Genomic DNA, 18892 nt, shown 5'->3' with positions numbered 1-18892 from the left:
ATTTATGCTTCCCTTTTTCATAATGTGCACATATAATTTTTTTGTGTTGTGGCAGTAACTCCTTTCAGTTTTTCTTTCAAATAGATACCAGAAGCATTGGGTTATGTTCGCCAGGCTCTTCAGCTCCAGGGAGACGATGCTAATTCTTTGCATCTCCTTGCCCTCTTGCTGTCAGCTCAGAAACACTACCATGATGCTCTGAATATCATTGACATGGCCTTGAGTGAATACCCAGAAAACTTTATGTAAGTACTTCTTGAGGTTTCCATACACCTGCATGTTCAACATAGGGATATGCTTGCTTATTCACTCCTGCGGGGAGCTAGAATAATTTAATCTTTTTCTCTCTCCTCTGTGGGGACATCTTCTAAAGGAATGTTGCTTTCCAAGACTTCCTTGTAGAAAGGAGGCTGTTTCCTGCAATGTAACTCTTTTGCCTGTTGATGCATTTGAAGGGTCATTGGTTGATTGACAATTAATCAACAGTGATAGCCAGTTAGTTTATTATTTTATTGAACTTGTCCATAGGCTGCAGGATTCAGCTAGGCTTGATTTCTTTAGGGAAGGGTCACTGGAACCTTAGGGCATTTGTTAACAGACAAGCTCTGACTTCAGATCCTCTTGAGAGAGAAAAACTAAATGTCTGACTGTCTCTGCGTCTCTGGCTCAAACTTGACAGCTGCAGTCCCCATTTTTTCCTGAAAAACAGCCACTTAAGTTACAATTTCCTTAGCTGGCCCATCCGAAAGAAAGTTGAATTGTGCCTCATTGAGAAGACAAGAAATAAGTCTTAACTATCTCTCTGTGTGTGTTTTCAAGCTGCTTGATAACCTCATAGGGTTTTCTTAGGCAAGGGATTCTCAGAGGTGGTTTTGACAGCTTCTTCTACTGAAATATAGGCCACAGCACTTGATATTTGTTAGTGAACTCCCATCCAAGTATTAACCATGGTAGACCTTGCTTTCAACATCAGATGGGATCTAGTCTCTTTAGAGTTTTTTGGCCTGTTAGCAATCCCCAACCATTGAGGTATACCCTGAAAACAGATCTCCTCTAGTTCTTCTAACAAGATGTGTCTAGTAGCATTGCCATGATACTATCTGGTAATTCTTTCACACTGAACAATTATAACATGATTTTGCTTTAACTATCATAGCTCTGATGGAATGCTTGATGTTGTAGCTTAGGGAGGGAAAGTTAGAATTTTCTACCAGAAAGTGCTAATGCTTCATCAAACTTTAGTGAAATTATACTGCTATAACTATGTAGTGTGAAAAGACTCAAAGGCTTTTATTATGTCATTACCATAAATATGCATATAGCTGAACCTTGTCTGATACAGAACGTCTACATTTAGTTCAAAACTACACATTTATGCACACTAATGTACATGTGGATGTGGTTGTACATGTCAACATACATTTAGGCGTGCAGTGTTGCCATTCACAAGGGCTGGATAACACAATCAGTGGAAAACTTCATGTGCAAAGATTTATCCTGTGCAACCGTGAAGGAGAACATTAAAGTCTTGGCAATTAATATAGCACTGCCATGGTATTTATCCAAATTACCAAATTCATTGCATTATGGATATATACTCTGATAATGCAAGAAATGAATTTGCTTTAAATATTACTTGATAGTGCCACCTGGGAGAAAATAACAATCTGTAGGCTATGCATAACCCATAGGTTCCTAATGGTCCATTGCTGAAAATAATGAATAATGTTATACCTGCAAGCAAAATTGTCCTTCCCAAATACTCATTTCATATAAGCAGAAATGTTTTAGTTGCTTGACTTTCTAAGAATGCATTCTCAGAAGGATTAAGGGAGGAATCCATAAACAACCATTAGGATATTCTCTCACATCAAGGCTGAAGGCCTCAATTCTATTCCATTGCTCTTTTGTCACTCCCCTTCATTTTTTATCATTTCATTATGATTGAAAGGTTGCGTTTACTTGTTTTATGAAAATCCGCACACAATGGGACCACAACAAGAGTAGACTCATTTGACAAAATTGATAGCAACTACATCAGCACTTAGGGTAACATGTTTTATTTGAAAATGTCTGTAAGCAACTGCTAGCTTAGTTGACCACACAGACATCTTACTTGATATCCCAATTAGTTTAATATAATTTCAAACATATGCTTATAATAGTTCATTTTCTTTCCTTCTATTTTTTCCCAAATTAATTTTGTGGCAAACCATCTTCAGCAAATGAAATTGTAGGCAATAGTGAGAATCTCCATTGTGTGTATGTTACAGAATGTTTGGAAGGCTTTGCCCGTACTTTTGTGGTCCCTCCATCACTCTCCCTCAATTACAGTGACTGTGTCTTAGTGCATGCCCAACATTCTTTGCTGCAACTGCACATTCTTCAGACAGACCACTAATGATGAGAAAACTTTCTTCTAAGAAGATAGTTTGTATTGAATTTTAAAAAATCTCTCCCTCTCTTCTTCAGATTACTGTTTTCTAAGGTGAAGTTAGAATCACTCTGCAGGGGTCCAGATGAGGCACTCCTTACTTGCAAACACATGTTGCAGATCTGGAAATCCTGTTACAATCTCACTAACCCCAGGTAAGGCCAAGAAGAGCCATTAGCATGCATCGTGAATCTTCTTGTTTCTAAACAGTTCTAAAACATTAAAGAGATTTGGTAAAATGGAGCCCATCACACAACGCAAGTAGACTTCCCCCTGTTGTCTGGGATGCTTCGTTAGGGAACTGTTTTGAAAGTGTAAAGAAACTAGGATGACAGGAGACAGAGAGAAATCATCTTCTGGGTTCAGGAATTGCTTGGAAACAGGAGAAAACTGAAAAATACGTGGGATGGGATCTATCAGATTCGCCCACATTGTATCAATTTGGTGACGTGAGGGAATGGGCGTTCCTATGCCTTAAGAATGATGTCTCCGGTCTCCTCAAGAGTCGGGGCATTGGGAAGGAGAATAGAAGAGCACACTGAGAGAAATGGGGCTTCCCCTAACTGCACTTGCTTATGTGTTAAATCTGAAAATAGATAATTTTAGAAGAAAAAGGCAAGAAAAAACTCAGTGTGATGGGTACTGATAAACTATATGATTTGATTTTTAACACAATAGGACTAAACGCCACAGTAATATAGTGCTCCCCTCCTTTATGAGATGAGGTCCATAGTATTGTTACAATTTATATTTCATAACAGTTTCAAAAAAAATTCTTCAAATTCACTTTTCTGTCATGGTTATAATAAATTTGAAAGAGACTGACTTTATTTTTATGTTTTCTCTTGAAAAATACCTGAACTGCTCAACTTACATTATGCCTAACAATAAGAAACCAAAGGGTATTTAATACCAAGAGAAAGAGGAAATGGGGATACAGTATTTATAGGAAATGAATCTGTATTAGAATAATAATATTAAAGTATTTTTGGTTTATATAAGGAATTAATGAAATCAAACCTGCATCCTCCTCCTCTATCAGTCAAACATAATATTGCTTAGAGTTCAGTACAAGTAGCAGATATTCTGATCAGTTTTTCATGAAATTACAGGGATGTTTCATCAGGTTTGGTTTGTCAAAATGGTGGAAAAGCTCATGTGGTTGCTGCATATCAGTGACTTCGTTAATTCCTAAAGCCTAAATATTAAGTAAATGGAAAGAATACAGCATCATAACAAACCATTTCATAATGGCTATTCATCCCATATGATACTATCAGAACAACAAGTTCTCACATGCAGTGTATCACATTTCTCTTTTCAAGTTCTCTAAGAGCCAGTTAGTCACAGCACTGGCCCTGCTGTGAGATAACAGCCTTCATGTGGTTTTCTCTTGATGCCAGTTGTGAACTGACTTCCAGTAAATGCTTGTGCATGTGTCTAACTCAGTGAGAGTACCTTCATTATCCTTGTAGATGCCAGTCACACTTCAGTTCTTTTAAGTTGACTGGCTGTGAAACAATCATTAAGTCTGTGATGACTAAAAGACATTTTAAATGTCAATTTCAAGATAGAATCTTTTAATATGTCACCTTTCAAATAAGTTATATGATCTCTCTTCTCTTCTGCTTTCCACAAGTAGAGTTGAAATGTATAATTTGTAATTTTTGAATCTCAAAGTTATAATGAAACAAGCTTACAGATACATCTATATTTTATGGCTTGTGATTTGTCTCATTAAAGTGTATTGTTTTATAAATACCTGTCCTCCAATTAATAGGATAAAAATCTTGCAGATATTATGATACTGTTAATGATGCACTTCTCACACACAAAGAAGTTGGATCAGAATCAATAGATCTCTATTCTTTTTCTTGGGGAATGATTACACAGCTCAACAAGACATTTTTTTCTGAGTTTCTTGGTTTTTAGGTCAGTTCTTTGGAGCACTGATTCAGAAAACTGCATTGGATCGACCACATCAACTCTAGATTCTTATAGAGACAGTCCCCAAGTTACAAACAAGACAGGTTCTGTAGGTTTTGTTCTTAAGTTGAAGTTGTTTGTATGTCGGTACAGGTACATTTTTGAGTATAACTCCAGCCTATCTATCTATTTATCTATGCATGCTTTAGATAGAATAGGGAAAGTGTTTGTTTTGCTGTCTGTGGCCCTGTTCAGAAGATTTCACTTCACATTCTGAGTTGTTGTAGAAACAAGGTTTGGTGAGAAAACTTCAATTGAGACACCTTTTCCCCAGGATAACTCTTTCAGGAGTGAAATTCCCTTCCGAGGGTAGATTTCTCTCACTTCCTGTTGTTTCACCCCCATTTGTAAGTTGGATGTTTGTAACTCAAGGGACTGCCTGTATGTGTTTATCATGGTTTTCTTTGGGTGCGCAGATGGCGACTGGTAGATGGCATATGTTACGTATCACAAAAACTAGAGCTGATAGGGGGAAACTGGTGTGATTTTTAGAATCATCAGGGCAAATATTTCCAGAAACAGGGCTAACATTTGAGTCACCAAAATGTGTGTTGGCCAGTGTTATATGTTGAGGTGGGAAGGAAAGCCATAGTGCTAATATTTTGTGTCTATCTGATAGATAGCACATCTGGTTTTTAGGGATGTAGTTGAAGGTGCTCAGTTTCAGTTTATTATGAGGAAGTTAGGACATTTTAAGCCTTTGATCTGAAATCAACAAAGTTATAAATAAGATCAGAACAATATTTCATTGCCTGGATAATTTAAAGCATGTAAATACACCCAGTAAGATTAATCATCTATCAGGTGATAACTTCTGTTCAGTGAAGCGACAAGAGATTTTTGAAGACAGATACTGCAGTACTCACAAAGAAATATAAACTAAGACACCATCTATATACAAAACATTAAAAAAGAACTTGCCATACCTCTTTCTGTGTAGTACTAAGTACTATAAGTTTTAGTGCCACACCCATTGTCTCAGAGATACCATTTGCCAGTATTTATCGTGTCGGAAGTAAACTGAGGGTACAGTTATAATTTATTTAAAAACACACAAAGTCAAAAACTTGACATTATTCTAGATTTCCCTTGTCCAGAAGCTGGCCACTTGGAGTGCCTCCATTATCGCTGCGAGAAAGTCGTCCACCGTGCATGTGACAAGGCTCAGGTTGCACTGTAACAAGTGGTCTGTGGTCTGCTTCTCTCCACACTCACACTTTGTGGATTCCACTTTGTGGCCCCATTTCTTAAAATTAGCTCTGCATCTCATGATGCCAGAGCACAGTCTGTTCAGTACCTTCCAAATCGCCCAATCTTCTGTATGTCCAGGAGGAAGTTTCTCATCTGGTATCAGCCATGGATTGAGGTTCCAGGTTTTAACCTGCCACTTTTGGACTCTCGCTTGCTGAGGTGTTCCTGCGAGTGTCTCTCTGGATCTTGGGAAGCTATTTCTTGATTTAAGGTATTGGCATGCTGGCTGATATCCGAACAGAGGATGGACCAGAGATATCAATGCCTTGGTCCTTTCATTGCTGGCTGCTACTTCCCGATGATGTCAGGTGGTGCAATACCAGCTAAACAATATAATTTCTCCAGTGGTGTAGGGTGTATGATATCCTGTGATAATGTGGCATGTCTCATTAAGAGCCACATCCACTGTTTTAATGTGGTGAGATGTATTCCACACTGGGCATGCATATTCAGCAGCAGAATAGCAAAGCGCAAGGGCAGATGTCTTCACTGTATCTGGTTGTGATCCCCAGATTGTGCCAGTCAGCTTTCGTATGATATTTCTAGCACCTACCTTTTGCTTGATATACAAGCAGTGCTTCTTATAAGTCAGAGCACAGTCTAGAATAACTCCCAGGTATTTTGGTGTGCTGCAATGTTCCAGTGGGATTCCTTCTCAGGTGATCCTCAGAGTTCAAGATGCTTGTCTGTTTTTAAGATGAAAAGCACACATCTGTGTTTTAGATAGACGAGGAATCAGCTGATTTCCCCCATTATAGGCACCTAAAGCTTCGGAGAGCTTCTGTTCAACCATTTCAAAGCCCCTTCCTTGAGCGGTGATAGCACCTTCATCATGAGACACACGTATATACAGTACATCTAGTCTGGCTCTTCAGCAAAAGTGCGTCTGATATGAGCAACCCCACCAGGAGTACTACCATCAGTATAGGCTCTTGCTTCATAGGAGCATGCAATTTTACCAGCTCAGAAAAATATTGCCTTGGTGAGGCTTCCTGCATATACCATTTCAGCTATATTGAAATACTTGGAAAATCTGTGTGAAAATATTTTAGACTCCGTAAAATCAGTAGGATGTTTTCTCTATGCCCTATGTATATTGAGAACTATAATATGCACTGAACATCACTATTTCCTTTTCAAGCGTTAACATGATTAATATCTTACATCATTTCCTATAGTGATTCTGGCCGGGGCAGCAGTTTGTTAGACAGGGCGATTGCTGACAGACGACAGCTTAATACGATTACCTTGCCAGACTTCAGTGACCCTGAAACAGGTGAGAATTTATGTCTATAACAATAAAGTGTCAGAGACAATCTGTATTAATCTGATAAATGCAATCATATAGATCAATCAAATGTCTGAGTTTCTTTGTAATTATTTCTGGGTTTTAATTCCCTCTTACAAGATGCAGCTCCATTTACCAACTAAAATTGCTGTTGTATACTCACTAAACCATCCCACAAATGTTACGATAACGTTCCTCTGTCTTTTCTATCTAACCTGCCCATCTATAAAACATTTATAGATTGTTCATTTTCTTTGGGAAACTAGAGAGAACTGTTTTACCTGGCAAGAGGTATTTGGGAGGATGAGATCCTGAAGCTGGATTTTTACATCTTGACTGGGTTTTTACCCAGTTTTTATGTTCAAGATGTAGAGTGTTACTCCCTTGAAGGAACACAAATCTGTGTTAATTCATACAGGTGCTTTTCACCTCCTTTAAAGTTCCTATTCTCCTAACTTAACCCTTTTTCCTGGGTCCTGCAGTACAGGGAAAAGAGGGATGGCACTTACCTTGCTTGAACTCCCTTTCTGCAAGCATTTTTCTTTTATTTCTTGGAAATCCTACACATTTCTTTTACAATACACTGCACTTATTCTCGGATTCAATATCCAGAGATTCACTTAGCCACTTTCAAAAAAATATTCTCCTTGAAGTATTTGTGGGCCTCTCTAAGTCCTCCAGTGTGATTCTATAGCATGCTTCTAGCCCAAGTACAGTAGAGTCTCACTTATCCAACGTTCTGGATTATCCAACGCATTTTTGTAGTCAGTGTTTTCAATGTATCATATTTTGGTGCTAAATTCGTAAATACAGTAATTACTACATAGCATTACTGCGTATTGAATTACTTTTTCTGTAAAATTTGTTGTATAACATGATGTTCTGGTGCTTAATTTGTAAAATCATAACCTAATTTGATGTTTAATAGGCTTTTCCTTAATCTCTCCTTATTATCCAACATATTCGCTTATCCAACGTTCTGTCAGCCCGTTTACGTTGCATAAGTGAGACTCTACTGTATAGCCAAAATATAAGGTTCACGGTTACAGATATTTCTGTGTGGTCTTAGAAGTTATTTCCCCATGGATATGGAAATTATACTGGGTTGGTTCCCCAAAACATCCTAAGAAATTCTTGCCTCAATAAAGTCACCATCCAATTGCCTTGATTGACTTTCATTCAGCATCTGGCATAGATCTAAGGCACAAACAGCTTGTTCATAATAATGCAAAAAATGATGAAGAAGAATAAAAAATGAATTCTTAAGATCTAAACACATTACTCATATTTAAGTGCCTGACATGTTTTGAGCATTGTTCAGTAGGCTAAAAACAACAGGCTGTTTATCTTGTATTAAATTGTGAACTGCAAACATTAATATAGGCAGTGGGATCAAAGGCCAGAATTCAGGTAATTGTATGAAGTATACACCAAAAATATAAAGGGGGACAGATGTTTGAAATGCATGTAAATTATACATTGAACTGAAAATAATTTTAAGTTCATGGAAACTCACATTAATCACCCACAGGCGTTTCTGTGTACCCTTAGGAGCTTGCTGTGTTATGACTTAGAAAATAGTATTCAGTAACTCTTTCTGTATTTTTGCAGTTAAAATTGTAGTCTTAGTATACACACAGCAAATTCTACAGAAAGGGTAGGTTTTTCTTTTAAATATAATTGTACAAGTATTGCATTGTCAGAAACATAAGCACTCTTATTCATAATTTGTAACTATTTTATGAATATCTTTTTAAATTCTTTTTACTAATTGAAAGCATACTTCACTTGAGATGCTTTCTCATATTATAATGTGAGAACACTTGACTTTAAACAATTTTACAGCATCTAAGAAAGTCAACAAGTCTTTGGGCACAAGGCAGAATGAACAAACATTATGTTTACTGCACAAGTCTAATATTTCTGTGTTAAAGATAAAACATTACATTGAAAGTTCAAACATACATGCTTAAGATACTATTATTTTGTTTTGCTTTGCTTCATTATTTTTTAAAAACACTTGTGTGGTGTCAGTATATACTTCCAAATCTAATGTTAGATTCATATTTTACATGGTTACATAAACAAGTTCTTATTTGGGCAGAATCCAGTACTATTTTTGTACTGAATTTCATGGTCCACCTTTTGGACCATGACATTGACTACAAGGCAAGTGAGGAATTTGTTGGACTTGATATTCTTGGCAGAGTTTGTCTTCCAACAAATATCAGAATAGTTAAAATCTCCCATTACTATTACATGTCTTCTTTGTGAATGTGGTCATCTGTTCTAGGAAGGTATCATCCAGCTTCTCAGGCTGGCTTGGAAATCTGTAATAGACCCCCCACAATTACATCGCTCTTGGTTGTTTCTTGCCTTCCTTCATTTTTCCCAGATACTCTCAACTTGGTTTCTAGGATTTACGTCATGGACCTCCTCACAGGTGTAAACATCCTTATTATACAGTGCTACTACTTCTCCTATTTCCAATTCACTCTCACTAATAAAAGAGTTTTGTATCTTCCTTTCCATCCCTTCCAATTCCTCCTACAGCCTAGACAACATGTTGAAACAATCTGCTCTTATTTAGAAAAAATGTTTAACTTTTGCTTCCCCTTATATTGAATCAAGCCACATTTTGCAGAAGAATCAAGCCTTTGTAAATCTTGTCCTTTTTGAGTAAAGGTACAGTAAAGATACCTTGAGACGCCCAATCTGGACGTAGTAGTCCACACCTTAGTCACATCCCGGACTACGTGGAGCTGCCTTTGAAGATAGTTCAGAAGCTTCAACTTCAGCAGCCAGATTACTAACAGGAGCCCCGTACAGGAAGAGATCCACTCCCATGTTGCGGCAGCTCCACTGGTTGCCGGTCTGCTTCCAGGCTAAATACAAAGTGCTGATCATGACCTTTAAAGCCCTAAAAGGCTCAGGTCCAGGCTACTTAACCGATTGCACGACCTCTTACAAACCAACGTGGCACTGTGGTCAGCTGAGGAGGCCCTGCTCTCAGTCCCACCCCCATCTCAAGTATGGCTGGTGGGAATGAGGGGGGGGGGGCGCCCCTACCTCTGGAACTCCCTCCCTAAAGAAATAAGGCTGATCACTTCCCTCCTCTCCTTCAAAAAACAACCAAAGACCTACCTCTGCTCATTAGCATATGGAAAGGAGAAGGATTAATTAATGAAAGACGACTTCTGGATCCTGATTGAGAACTATGCTGTATCTGGGCTCTGTTAGTCTATGTCAGCTCCATAGACTACATAATCTAACCCACACAACGTGTTGAACTTCAGTTGGCTTTTGTAAATTACTGTGAATATTTATATAGTTTTTATGTCACTATAATTCTTGTTTGGTTCTGTCTGACTATATTGGTTTAATTTATCAATGTTATATTCAATTCACTGATATTAGTTTAATTTGATGTTAGGTTTTTAATGCTGTTTTCATATGTGAGGTCTCGTTGGGATTTTATGCCAATATCTATCTGTTTTATGAAGGCATTGAATGTATGCCGTTGTTTGTTGAAATCTGCCCTGAGTCCCTTCAGGGAGATAGGGCGGAATAGAAATAAAGTTTATTATTATTATTATTATTATTATTATTTATTGGATACTCTAATAGTATTTAACAGTGATGGGGCTAAAACTATGATAAGGGTGTCTACTCAAAAATTTTGGTCAGCAGTGTCGTATTACAGGAGACCACTGGGGGAGACAAAGTCATTTTATTTGGGTTAACATTTAGATCAGGGGTCCTCAAACTTTTTAAGTGGAGGGCCGGTTCATGGTCCCTCAGGCTGTTGAGGGGCCGAATTATCATTTGAAAAAAAATACGAACAAATTCCTATGCACACTGCACATGTCTTATTTGCAGTGCAAAAAACAAAACAAAACAACCCAACAACAACTATTTATTTATTTACTACATTTATACCCCACCCTCTCTCACCCCGAAGGGGACTCAGAGCGGCTTACAAGTTGTATGTACATACAATATATCAGGGGTCCCTAAACTTTTTAAATGGGGCCAGTTCACGATCCTTCGGACCGTTGGAGGGCCGGACTATAGTTGGCCACCGAGCAATAATAATAATAATTAATAATAACAACAACAACAACAACAACAATAATAAAAAAGAGTTTTGGAAGAGACCCCTTGGGCCATTTAGTCCTATCCCTTTCTGCCTTTGTGCATCGAAAGCACAAGCAAAGCACCCCTGACAGATGGCCACCCAGCCTCAATGTTAATAATGATGATGATGATGATGATGATGATGATGATGATGAGGGTTGGAAGAAACCCCTTGGGCCATTGAGTCCAATCCCTTTCTGCCTTTGTGCACTGAAAGCACAAGCAAAGCACCCCTGACAGATGGCCACCCATCCTCAATGTTAATAATAATAATAATACAGTTGCATTGACGAAAAACAACAGGAAAAACTCAGCCGCTATCAGGACCTCAAGATTGAACTTCAAAGACTCTGGCAGAAACCAGTGCAGGTGGTCCCGGTGGTGATGGGCACATTGGGTGCCGTGCCAAAAGATCTCAGCCGGCATTTGGAAACAATAGACATTGACAAGATTACGATCTGCCAACTGCAAAAGGCCACCCTGCTGGGATCTGCGCGCATCATCCGAAAATACATCACACAGTCCTAGACACTTGGGAAGTGTTTGACTTGTGATTTTGTGATATGAAATCCAGCATATCTATCTTGTTAGCTGTGTCATAATAAAATAATAATAATAATAAAGGTTGTAAGAGAAGAAGAGACCCCTTGGGTCATTTAGCCCAACCCCCTTCTGCCCTTGTGCCATGGGGCCCGGATAAATGGCTTTGATGGGCCGCATCTGGCCCCCGGGCCTTAGTTTGGGGACCCCTGATTTAGATGATAAATTGCACTTCTGGGAGAATTATTGTTCCTTTTAAAACTTAAAATTGGGATTCTGGTGATCTTGGATGAGGCAATCGTGACCCATAAGTCAAACTCTCCCCACCCTTCATCAAAAACATAGACTAGATCATAGGCCAGATTCCAAATAGTGATGGGCTCAATCCTGTAGTTGCGTATCTCTTCCTGAGGTGGGTATTGTGAACTGGTATGGGATGCTCTCCGTCTCCAGAGCATTAGAATTTCTCCCAAGAAGAAAATCTAGATATTGGGGTAGTAAGATTCATAAATAGACCATCTGAGACATATCAGTTTTGAATTGTTGTGTAGAAGTCTATGCTGTGATATTTGTGATTACTCCACACACACTCAACTACTATAGCATCTGCAGAGTGTTAGCCAGCAAAGGTGTTTTCAGCAGCACGCAGTTTACTGAATTCAAGCTGTCTTCACCCACTCATGATCTACCAGCTGTGACAGATTTCCGACTTTCTTTCAAGCAGAATGGTTTATATAGGAGATGTTCTCATTACAGACTTTGAATTACAGGATGAACCTGGCGTTATTTTTGAGCTAACATTTATGTTTAGCATATTTTTTTTAAAAGGACAATTCTTCTACAATCTTGATAATGAAGATAGGACTAACCTCTCCTCAAATCGTGCATGTACCTTAAAACATACATGAGCTGTTTTTGATATTGTCCAACTGTGTTAAAGGAATGTGTGAGCATTCAGTATTTCTGCTGGACCTTAGAACATCAATCAGGGTGCTTTTTAGGCTGGGTAACAGCAGTATTTTGGTACAAGGTGGGGAAGCTGATCTTGCAAACCAGTCACCCAAACAGCTACTGAATACTTATCACTGTCAGAACACTTTTATTTTCTTACTGGTGGTACTTTATTTTTATCCCACTTTTCTCCTAATAAATGGACTCAAGGTGGCACATAGCAGTTATGGGGACTAGGGTTTTTAGGAATTAGTTTCTGTCATATTTATTTCTATAACACACACAGTTGTGTGTCTTATAGGTATTTACATAAAAAGCATTTATTGGTCATACTTTCTGTGAACTCACAAGTATAAGTTGTTCTGTACCTTCAAAAGACTGATAAAAATTTCTCAAGCTAAGCATAGCATTTTCTGTAGGAACCCTGATCATCTGGTGCTCATGCCTTCTGAGATTCCCGACAATCAACTTAGTTTTCTTTTATTCACAGCAAAAACAGCTTATTAGGAACTTCCAATGTTGTGCTTTTCAGTTGGTTTTTGTACTTTATTGCATTCATTTTCTTCATCTCATAATTATTGTTTTCCACCATGGAGCCTGGGGGCTTACCGTCTCCAGAGAAATATATCAACTTCAAGGTAAGATCCCAGTCTCTGATAAAACACTGACCAGGCACTTAGGTAAAGTGTGATTCATCTGAAGGTGTCTACTTTAGAAAATGTTGTACTTTAGAGGACATTGTAAGATTTTTTTTCTTCAAAATGAAGTTGTGTTTGAAGTCACTATAAGCAAATTTTTATTCTAGACAAATGTCAGCTGGTATCTGCCATGTTAGTGGAGCATTAACATCACTCCCAATTCCAGTCTGGACTTTAAAGAAGTGATATAGTGTGTGAACCGTCAGTAGCTCCTTTGAATTCAGATGAAAGCTTATAATGGGATTCATCACCCCACTGACGTGGATGCCATCAGCCATCGCTGTTTGGGTCCCCTCCATCTGTAATCTGAGTTAACTTCTGGAACACAATGAGATACTAGGAATCCGATTTTGATGTAGCTAAAGAGAAGGAAATCAAGAGAGAGAAGAGTGAGCAATGGGTTTCCTAACTTCAGCACTTAATCACTTCAGCATATATGATAAAGAATTATTCCCTTGCCTGTCTTAAAACTAATAATCATATTTAATATTTCCCAGACTGTTTGCACAGAGTAATACTGACCCATTGCATTATGATTGGATGAATCTGCCCTTAGCATCAATTATTGGATTATGCCTGGGACTACCCCCAACCATATTGGAGGTCTGACTTGGTACCCACCACTGCCTTCAGACCCTTGGATTTACTGTTATCATAAAAAATGAGACTCCTTTTCCTGCTAATCCAGCCATTCTTTTTTACCATGCTGTGGACCTCAATAATCTCCCATGCGGGCACATCAACAGACTTAATATGGCTATTCAGCCTCTTGTGCATATAACCATACATACATTCCCCCCTAAGGTGTCACTCCCTGCCATTCAGCAAGTACCATCTGCTCGGCATATCTCTTATAATTTAAGTCTCAGTCTTAAATCAGCTGCCACAAGAACTGACACAAACAACTCAAAGAGCTGCAGTAATGGATCTGGCACAACTACCAACATGCTGGCCTATTCTGTGCAAGCTATCCTATTCTTTCCCTTTTCAGCATTATCTGCAAGCCCTTTTTGTAGGTCACACCAGAGTTTATGAATCTACATCCAATATACATTGTGGGATTTCAGCTTAAATCTTCAGATAATTCTAACACAGAGACTGGTGATTATTTCTCAGCACAGCTTCAGAACTCAGTATTTCTCCTGACTTAAATCAGAATACGTTGTTCTGTGTGGAGGATATTCACCCTATCCTGATTAACTTAGTCACTTAGCAAAATAACTAGAGTTAAGAATAATGCTTTTGCATTCCCCATGAGAGATCTTGTCTTTAAGGGACTTTAGTCACAGCTCATCACACTGGTTTCCCTTTGTATTCTTCCCCTATGTTGCCCATCAGCTACAGGAAATACCTTGCTTCATTGTTCTAACTTCAAGGAGAATAGAAAAACCTTGTTGGGTTCAAAGTGAAGAGTCTCATTTTTTGTCTTCAAGCACCATTCTGGATAAGTCTCTCAAAAATCTGTTTTGGACTGTGTTAATCTTTGAGACTAAAAACCACAGGCTCTCTAGACAACTAACACTGTTTGTCATCTAGAGGACCTCAAGGCCAGAACTGTTGCAAGGGTGATAACATTATGTCATCATGTATGCCTTCACTCCTCTGCCTTAGGTACTGAAGGTTGAGAATATGCCCTTAAGTCTGCTTAACATTAAGACTGATGGACCATGACCAAAAAATGTATAAAATAGGAGTCATTATCATTAATAACTTTTCTTCATGATCCTGACAGTTTTGATAACACCAGTCTTCCTTCTGTCTATCTCATTCATCTTCAGCATGTCATGTTCATCATCATGAGCATTTTCTTCTGTACAACTTCAAGGAAGAAACAGAGTGATTCCTCAAGGTACCAATTTTGATAAAGCTCCACCTTAAAAATTCCATCACTTATAAGACACCACTCCCTTTGATTATAGGTTCTCTCACTTCCTCACCATTTGGAAGGTGATTACCAAAGAAAAATGGGTTCTCTACCTCTGTCTTATCAGTATTTGTATGTGACCTCTCTTTTAACCAATGAGTTAACCATTTGAACTGTTAGCAGTGTGTGGCCTCCATCTTCTTTCAATAAAATGTTTTCCTTCTGATAATGACATCTGCCAAGAGAGCTGGTGAATTCTTGACAAGATCTTCCTTGCCTATAATCCCATACTGACAAGATTGTACTTTGACTAGATGTCACATTTCTATTAAAGATGGTGCCTCGTTTCCATATTTCACAGAAATTGTTCCTCCTTTCTCATCTTCAGTCCTGGAAATAGTTTGACTAATTGAATGCTTAGAGGGCTGTAATATTTTAAGTTGACTATACCAGTTCCTTCTTGTCTTCTCCCAGAATGTTGAAACAACTCTTATCTAATTTAATAAAGGGGACTATATTCAGAATCCCACCTAGGCATGCAAATAGGGTGGGCGGAGCTTCTGTCAAAAACACTACAATACAGTAGCTCTAGAAAATGTTAGTTAACTCTTGCAGGTACAGAACAAGCTGTATGTGACTTCACAGATACTGCCCAAACAACCATAGTTGTAGGTAAGCCATGTGACTTGATCTAGCAGAAAATATTTTGTGTCCATGCCCCTAAGATCTCTGTCAACACTTTAATATATTTTACTTCATGTAAGAAAACTGGCATTTTCATTGATTTTAGGAAGACAACTGTGGAGAAACTGTTGCACCCTTATTTAGTGGTGGTTAAATGGGTTATACATTTTTCTTTTCTTTTCCTTACATCCATTAATCCATTCAAATTCTATTTCTGGCATTTTCTTTATAATTTTTCTCTTTCACTTTCTAGCTTCTGATTCTTCCACATCTTCATCTCTCTCAAGAACCGAGTCTCCTCTCCACCTGTTTATGTCTTCTCAGTCTCCTCACCCTCATCCCAAAACTGATACCTTTGTGTGGCCCTATGCAACCAATCCCAACTGTGACCACGTTCCTGGGCCCTGCGAACCTTCACCCTGTAAACTGATTTCCTCTTTCTGATAGGCATTGCTAGTTTGCTTTGCTTGTGCTTCTGATAATCTCCATAACTGCTAAGCACCAATTCCATTCATATGTTGTTGAACTTGAAGGTGTTGGTAATGAGTGTGCTTATACCTGTTGGGATATATTTTGATTCCAATCAATAAATAATGAAGGGATATGGGAATGCCAAAATTTTAGGCTGAAATATCTTTTCCTTTAAGTGAGCATGAATAGTTTTAAGCAACCAACTTCCCAGTTTCACCAGCAGTGGAGAAGGACTTAGAAGAGGTTTCATAAGGGGTCCGCCAGGGGGCTCTGTTGCTTCCCTGACAGAATAGAGCCAATGGTGTTGACAGAAGACTCGACTGCAGCATTGTGTCATTGGCACCTGTTAGCTCAGCAGTGCCAGAGTCTGTTGGAACTAGTATTGGTTCCTAGCGATAATTCCATTAAAAAGAAAAAAACCAACCAGAAACAGTAATGTGTCCAGCATTGGCTGTCTGGCACCTAATCCTAAGTAGTCAATCTGTGCTCCATCTCATCAAGGATGTATTTAGATGTATACATGCAGTATTTTAGGTGTGCATCAGAAAATTAAAATATAAATGTGATGAAAATGTACTGTATAAAGGATTTACTAAGACTGGGCCTGGAAGTGCACCAGGATAAGAAAGACAATGGTGTCTTGGCTGCCAGCTTCAAGTCTATGTAGTTGCAGGAGAAAGTATAACTGAGTTCCCTTTTAACTTTTCCTTTCAAACCTTCAGATTCAGAGGAAGAATGTAGTCCCTTTTGAAGTAATAGCTAATGCAGGGGTCCCCAAACTTTTTAAACAGGGGGCCAGTTCATGATCCTTCGGACCGTTGGAGGGCCGGACTATAGTTGGCCACCGAGCAATAATAATAATAATTAATAATAACAACAACAATAATAAAAAAGAGGGTTGGAAGAGACCCTTTGGGACATTGAGTCCAATCCCCTTCTGCCTTTGTGCACCAAAAGCACAAACAAAGCATTCCTGACAGATGGCCCAGCCTCAATGTTAATAATAATAATAATAATAATAATAATAATAATATTTGATTGAAGTCAAAAATCAGAAACTCCTCAAAGCACAGCAGACAAAAAACCAGTACAAGAAAGCCACACTACAAACTAGAGCTGACAGCTGGCACAACAAAACATTGCATGGAAAGTTCCTTGACAAAATTGAAGGAAAAGCTGATAAGGAGAAGACCTGGCTCTGACTCACAAATGGGCCCCTGAAGAAGGAGACAGAAGGCCTGATCCTTGCAGCCCAGGAGCAAGCCATCAGAACAAATGCAATTAAGGCCAAGATCGAAAAATCAGCTGTTGACCCAAAATGCAGACTGCAAGGAAACCGACAAAACCATTGATCATATCCTCAGCTGCTGTAAGAAAATTGCACAGACAGACTACAAACAGAGGCACAACTATGTGGCCCAAATGATTCATTGGAACTTATGCCTCAAGTACCACCTCCCAGCAGCAAAGAACTGGTGGGATCACAAACCTGCAAAAGTATTGGAAATGAGCACGCAAAGATACTGTGGGACTTCCGAATCCAGACTGACAAAGTTCTGGAACACAACACACCAGACATCACAGTTGTGGAAAAGAAAAAGGTTTGGATCATTGATGTCGCCATCCCAGGTGACAGTCGCATTGACGAAAAACAACAGGAAAAACTCAGCCGCTATCAGGACCTCAAGATTGAACTTCAAAGACTCTGGCAGAAACCAGTGCAGGTGGTCCCGGTGGTGATGGGCACATTGGGTGCCGTGCCAAAAGATCTCAGCCGGCATTTGGAAACAATAGACATTGACAAAATTACGATCTGCCAACTGCAAAAGGCCACCCTACTGGGATCTGCGCGCATCATCCGAAAATACATCACATAGTCCTAGACACTTGGGAAGTGTTTGACTTGTGATTTTGTGATATGAAATCCAGCATGTCTATCCTGTTTGCTGTGTCATAATAAAATAATAATAATAATAATAATAATAATAATAATAATAATAATAATAATAATAATAATACAGGGTTTTGGAACACAATACTCCTGACCTCACAATCATGTTAAAAAACAAAGTATGGATACTTTGTCGATACTGCAATATCAGGTGACAGCAGGATTGATGAGAAACAACTGGAAAAGCTGACACAATATGAGGATTTAAAGATCGAATTGCAAAGACTCTGGCACAAGCCAGTCAAGGTGGTCCCAGTGGTGATTGGTAGACTGGGTGCAGTGCCTCAAGACCTTGACCTGAACTTAAACACAATCGGCGCTGACAAAATGACCCCCTGCCAGCTGCAGAAGGCCACCTTACTGGGATCTGCGCACATTATTCACCGATACATCACACAGTCCTAGACACTTGGGAAGTGTCCAACATGTGATCCAATACAACAGCCAGCAGAGTGTCTGGAGTGCACTCATCTTGTTGTGTTTCAAATAATAATAAGGGTTGTAAGAGAAGAAGAGACCCCTTGGGTCATTTAGCCCAACCCCCTTCTGCCCTTGTGCCGTGGGGGCCGGATAAATGGCTTCGATGGGCCGCATCTGGCCCCCGGGCCTTAGTTTGGGGACCCCTGAGCTAATGTTT

The 18892-nt window shown here is 38.9% G+C and overlaps 1 protein-coding gene across 9 annotated transcripts in view; it reads left to right on the top strand.

Moving 5' to 3' along the window:
• Nucleotides 1-18892, top strand: part of ttc7b (tetratricopeptide repeat domain 7B) — a 119484-nt gene that overhangs the window by 68539 nt on the left and 32053 nt on the right. For 7 of the 9 annotated variants that reach the window (XR_010002167.1, XM_062968407.1, XM_062968402.1 and 4 more), the window contains 3 exons: nucleotides 85-245; nucleotides 2473-2589; nucleotides 6850-6947. Coding sequence is in view for 8 of the 9 variants with exons in the window: in XM_062968407.1 (XP_062824477.1) it covers nucleotides 85-245; nucleotides 2473-2589; nucleotides 6850-6947 (376 nt within the window). In the remaining variant the exon portion in view is untranslated. Of the gene's footprint in view, nucleotides 1-84; nucleotides 246-2472; nucleotides 2590-6849; nucleotides 6948-16086; nucleotides 17893-18892 lie in introns of those variants that run through there. The other 2 variants (XM_062968408.1, XM_062968406.1) reach the window with 2 other exon arrangements.

Source organism: Anolis carolinensis, chromosome 1 (genome assembly GCF_035594765.1).
Source record: "Anolis carolinensis isolate JA03-04 chromosome 1, rAnoCar3.1.pri, whole genome shotgun sequence".
Classification (NCBI taxonomy): Eukaryota; Metazoa; Chordata; class Lepidosauria; order Squamata; family Dactyloidae; genus Anolis; species Anolis carolinensis.
The sequence above is the reverse complement of the archived record's forward strand: the minus strand, read 5'-3'. Positions and strand labels throughout refer to the sequence as shown.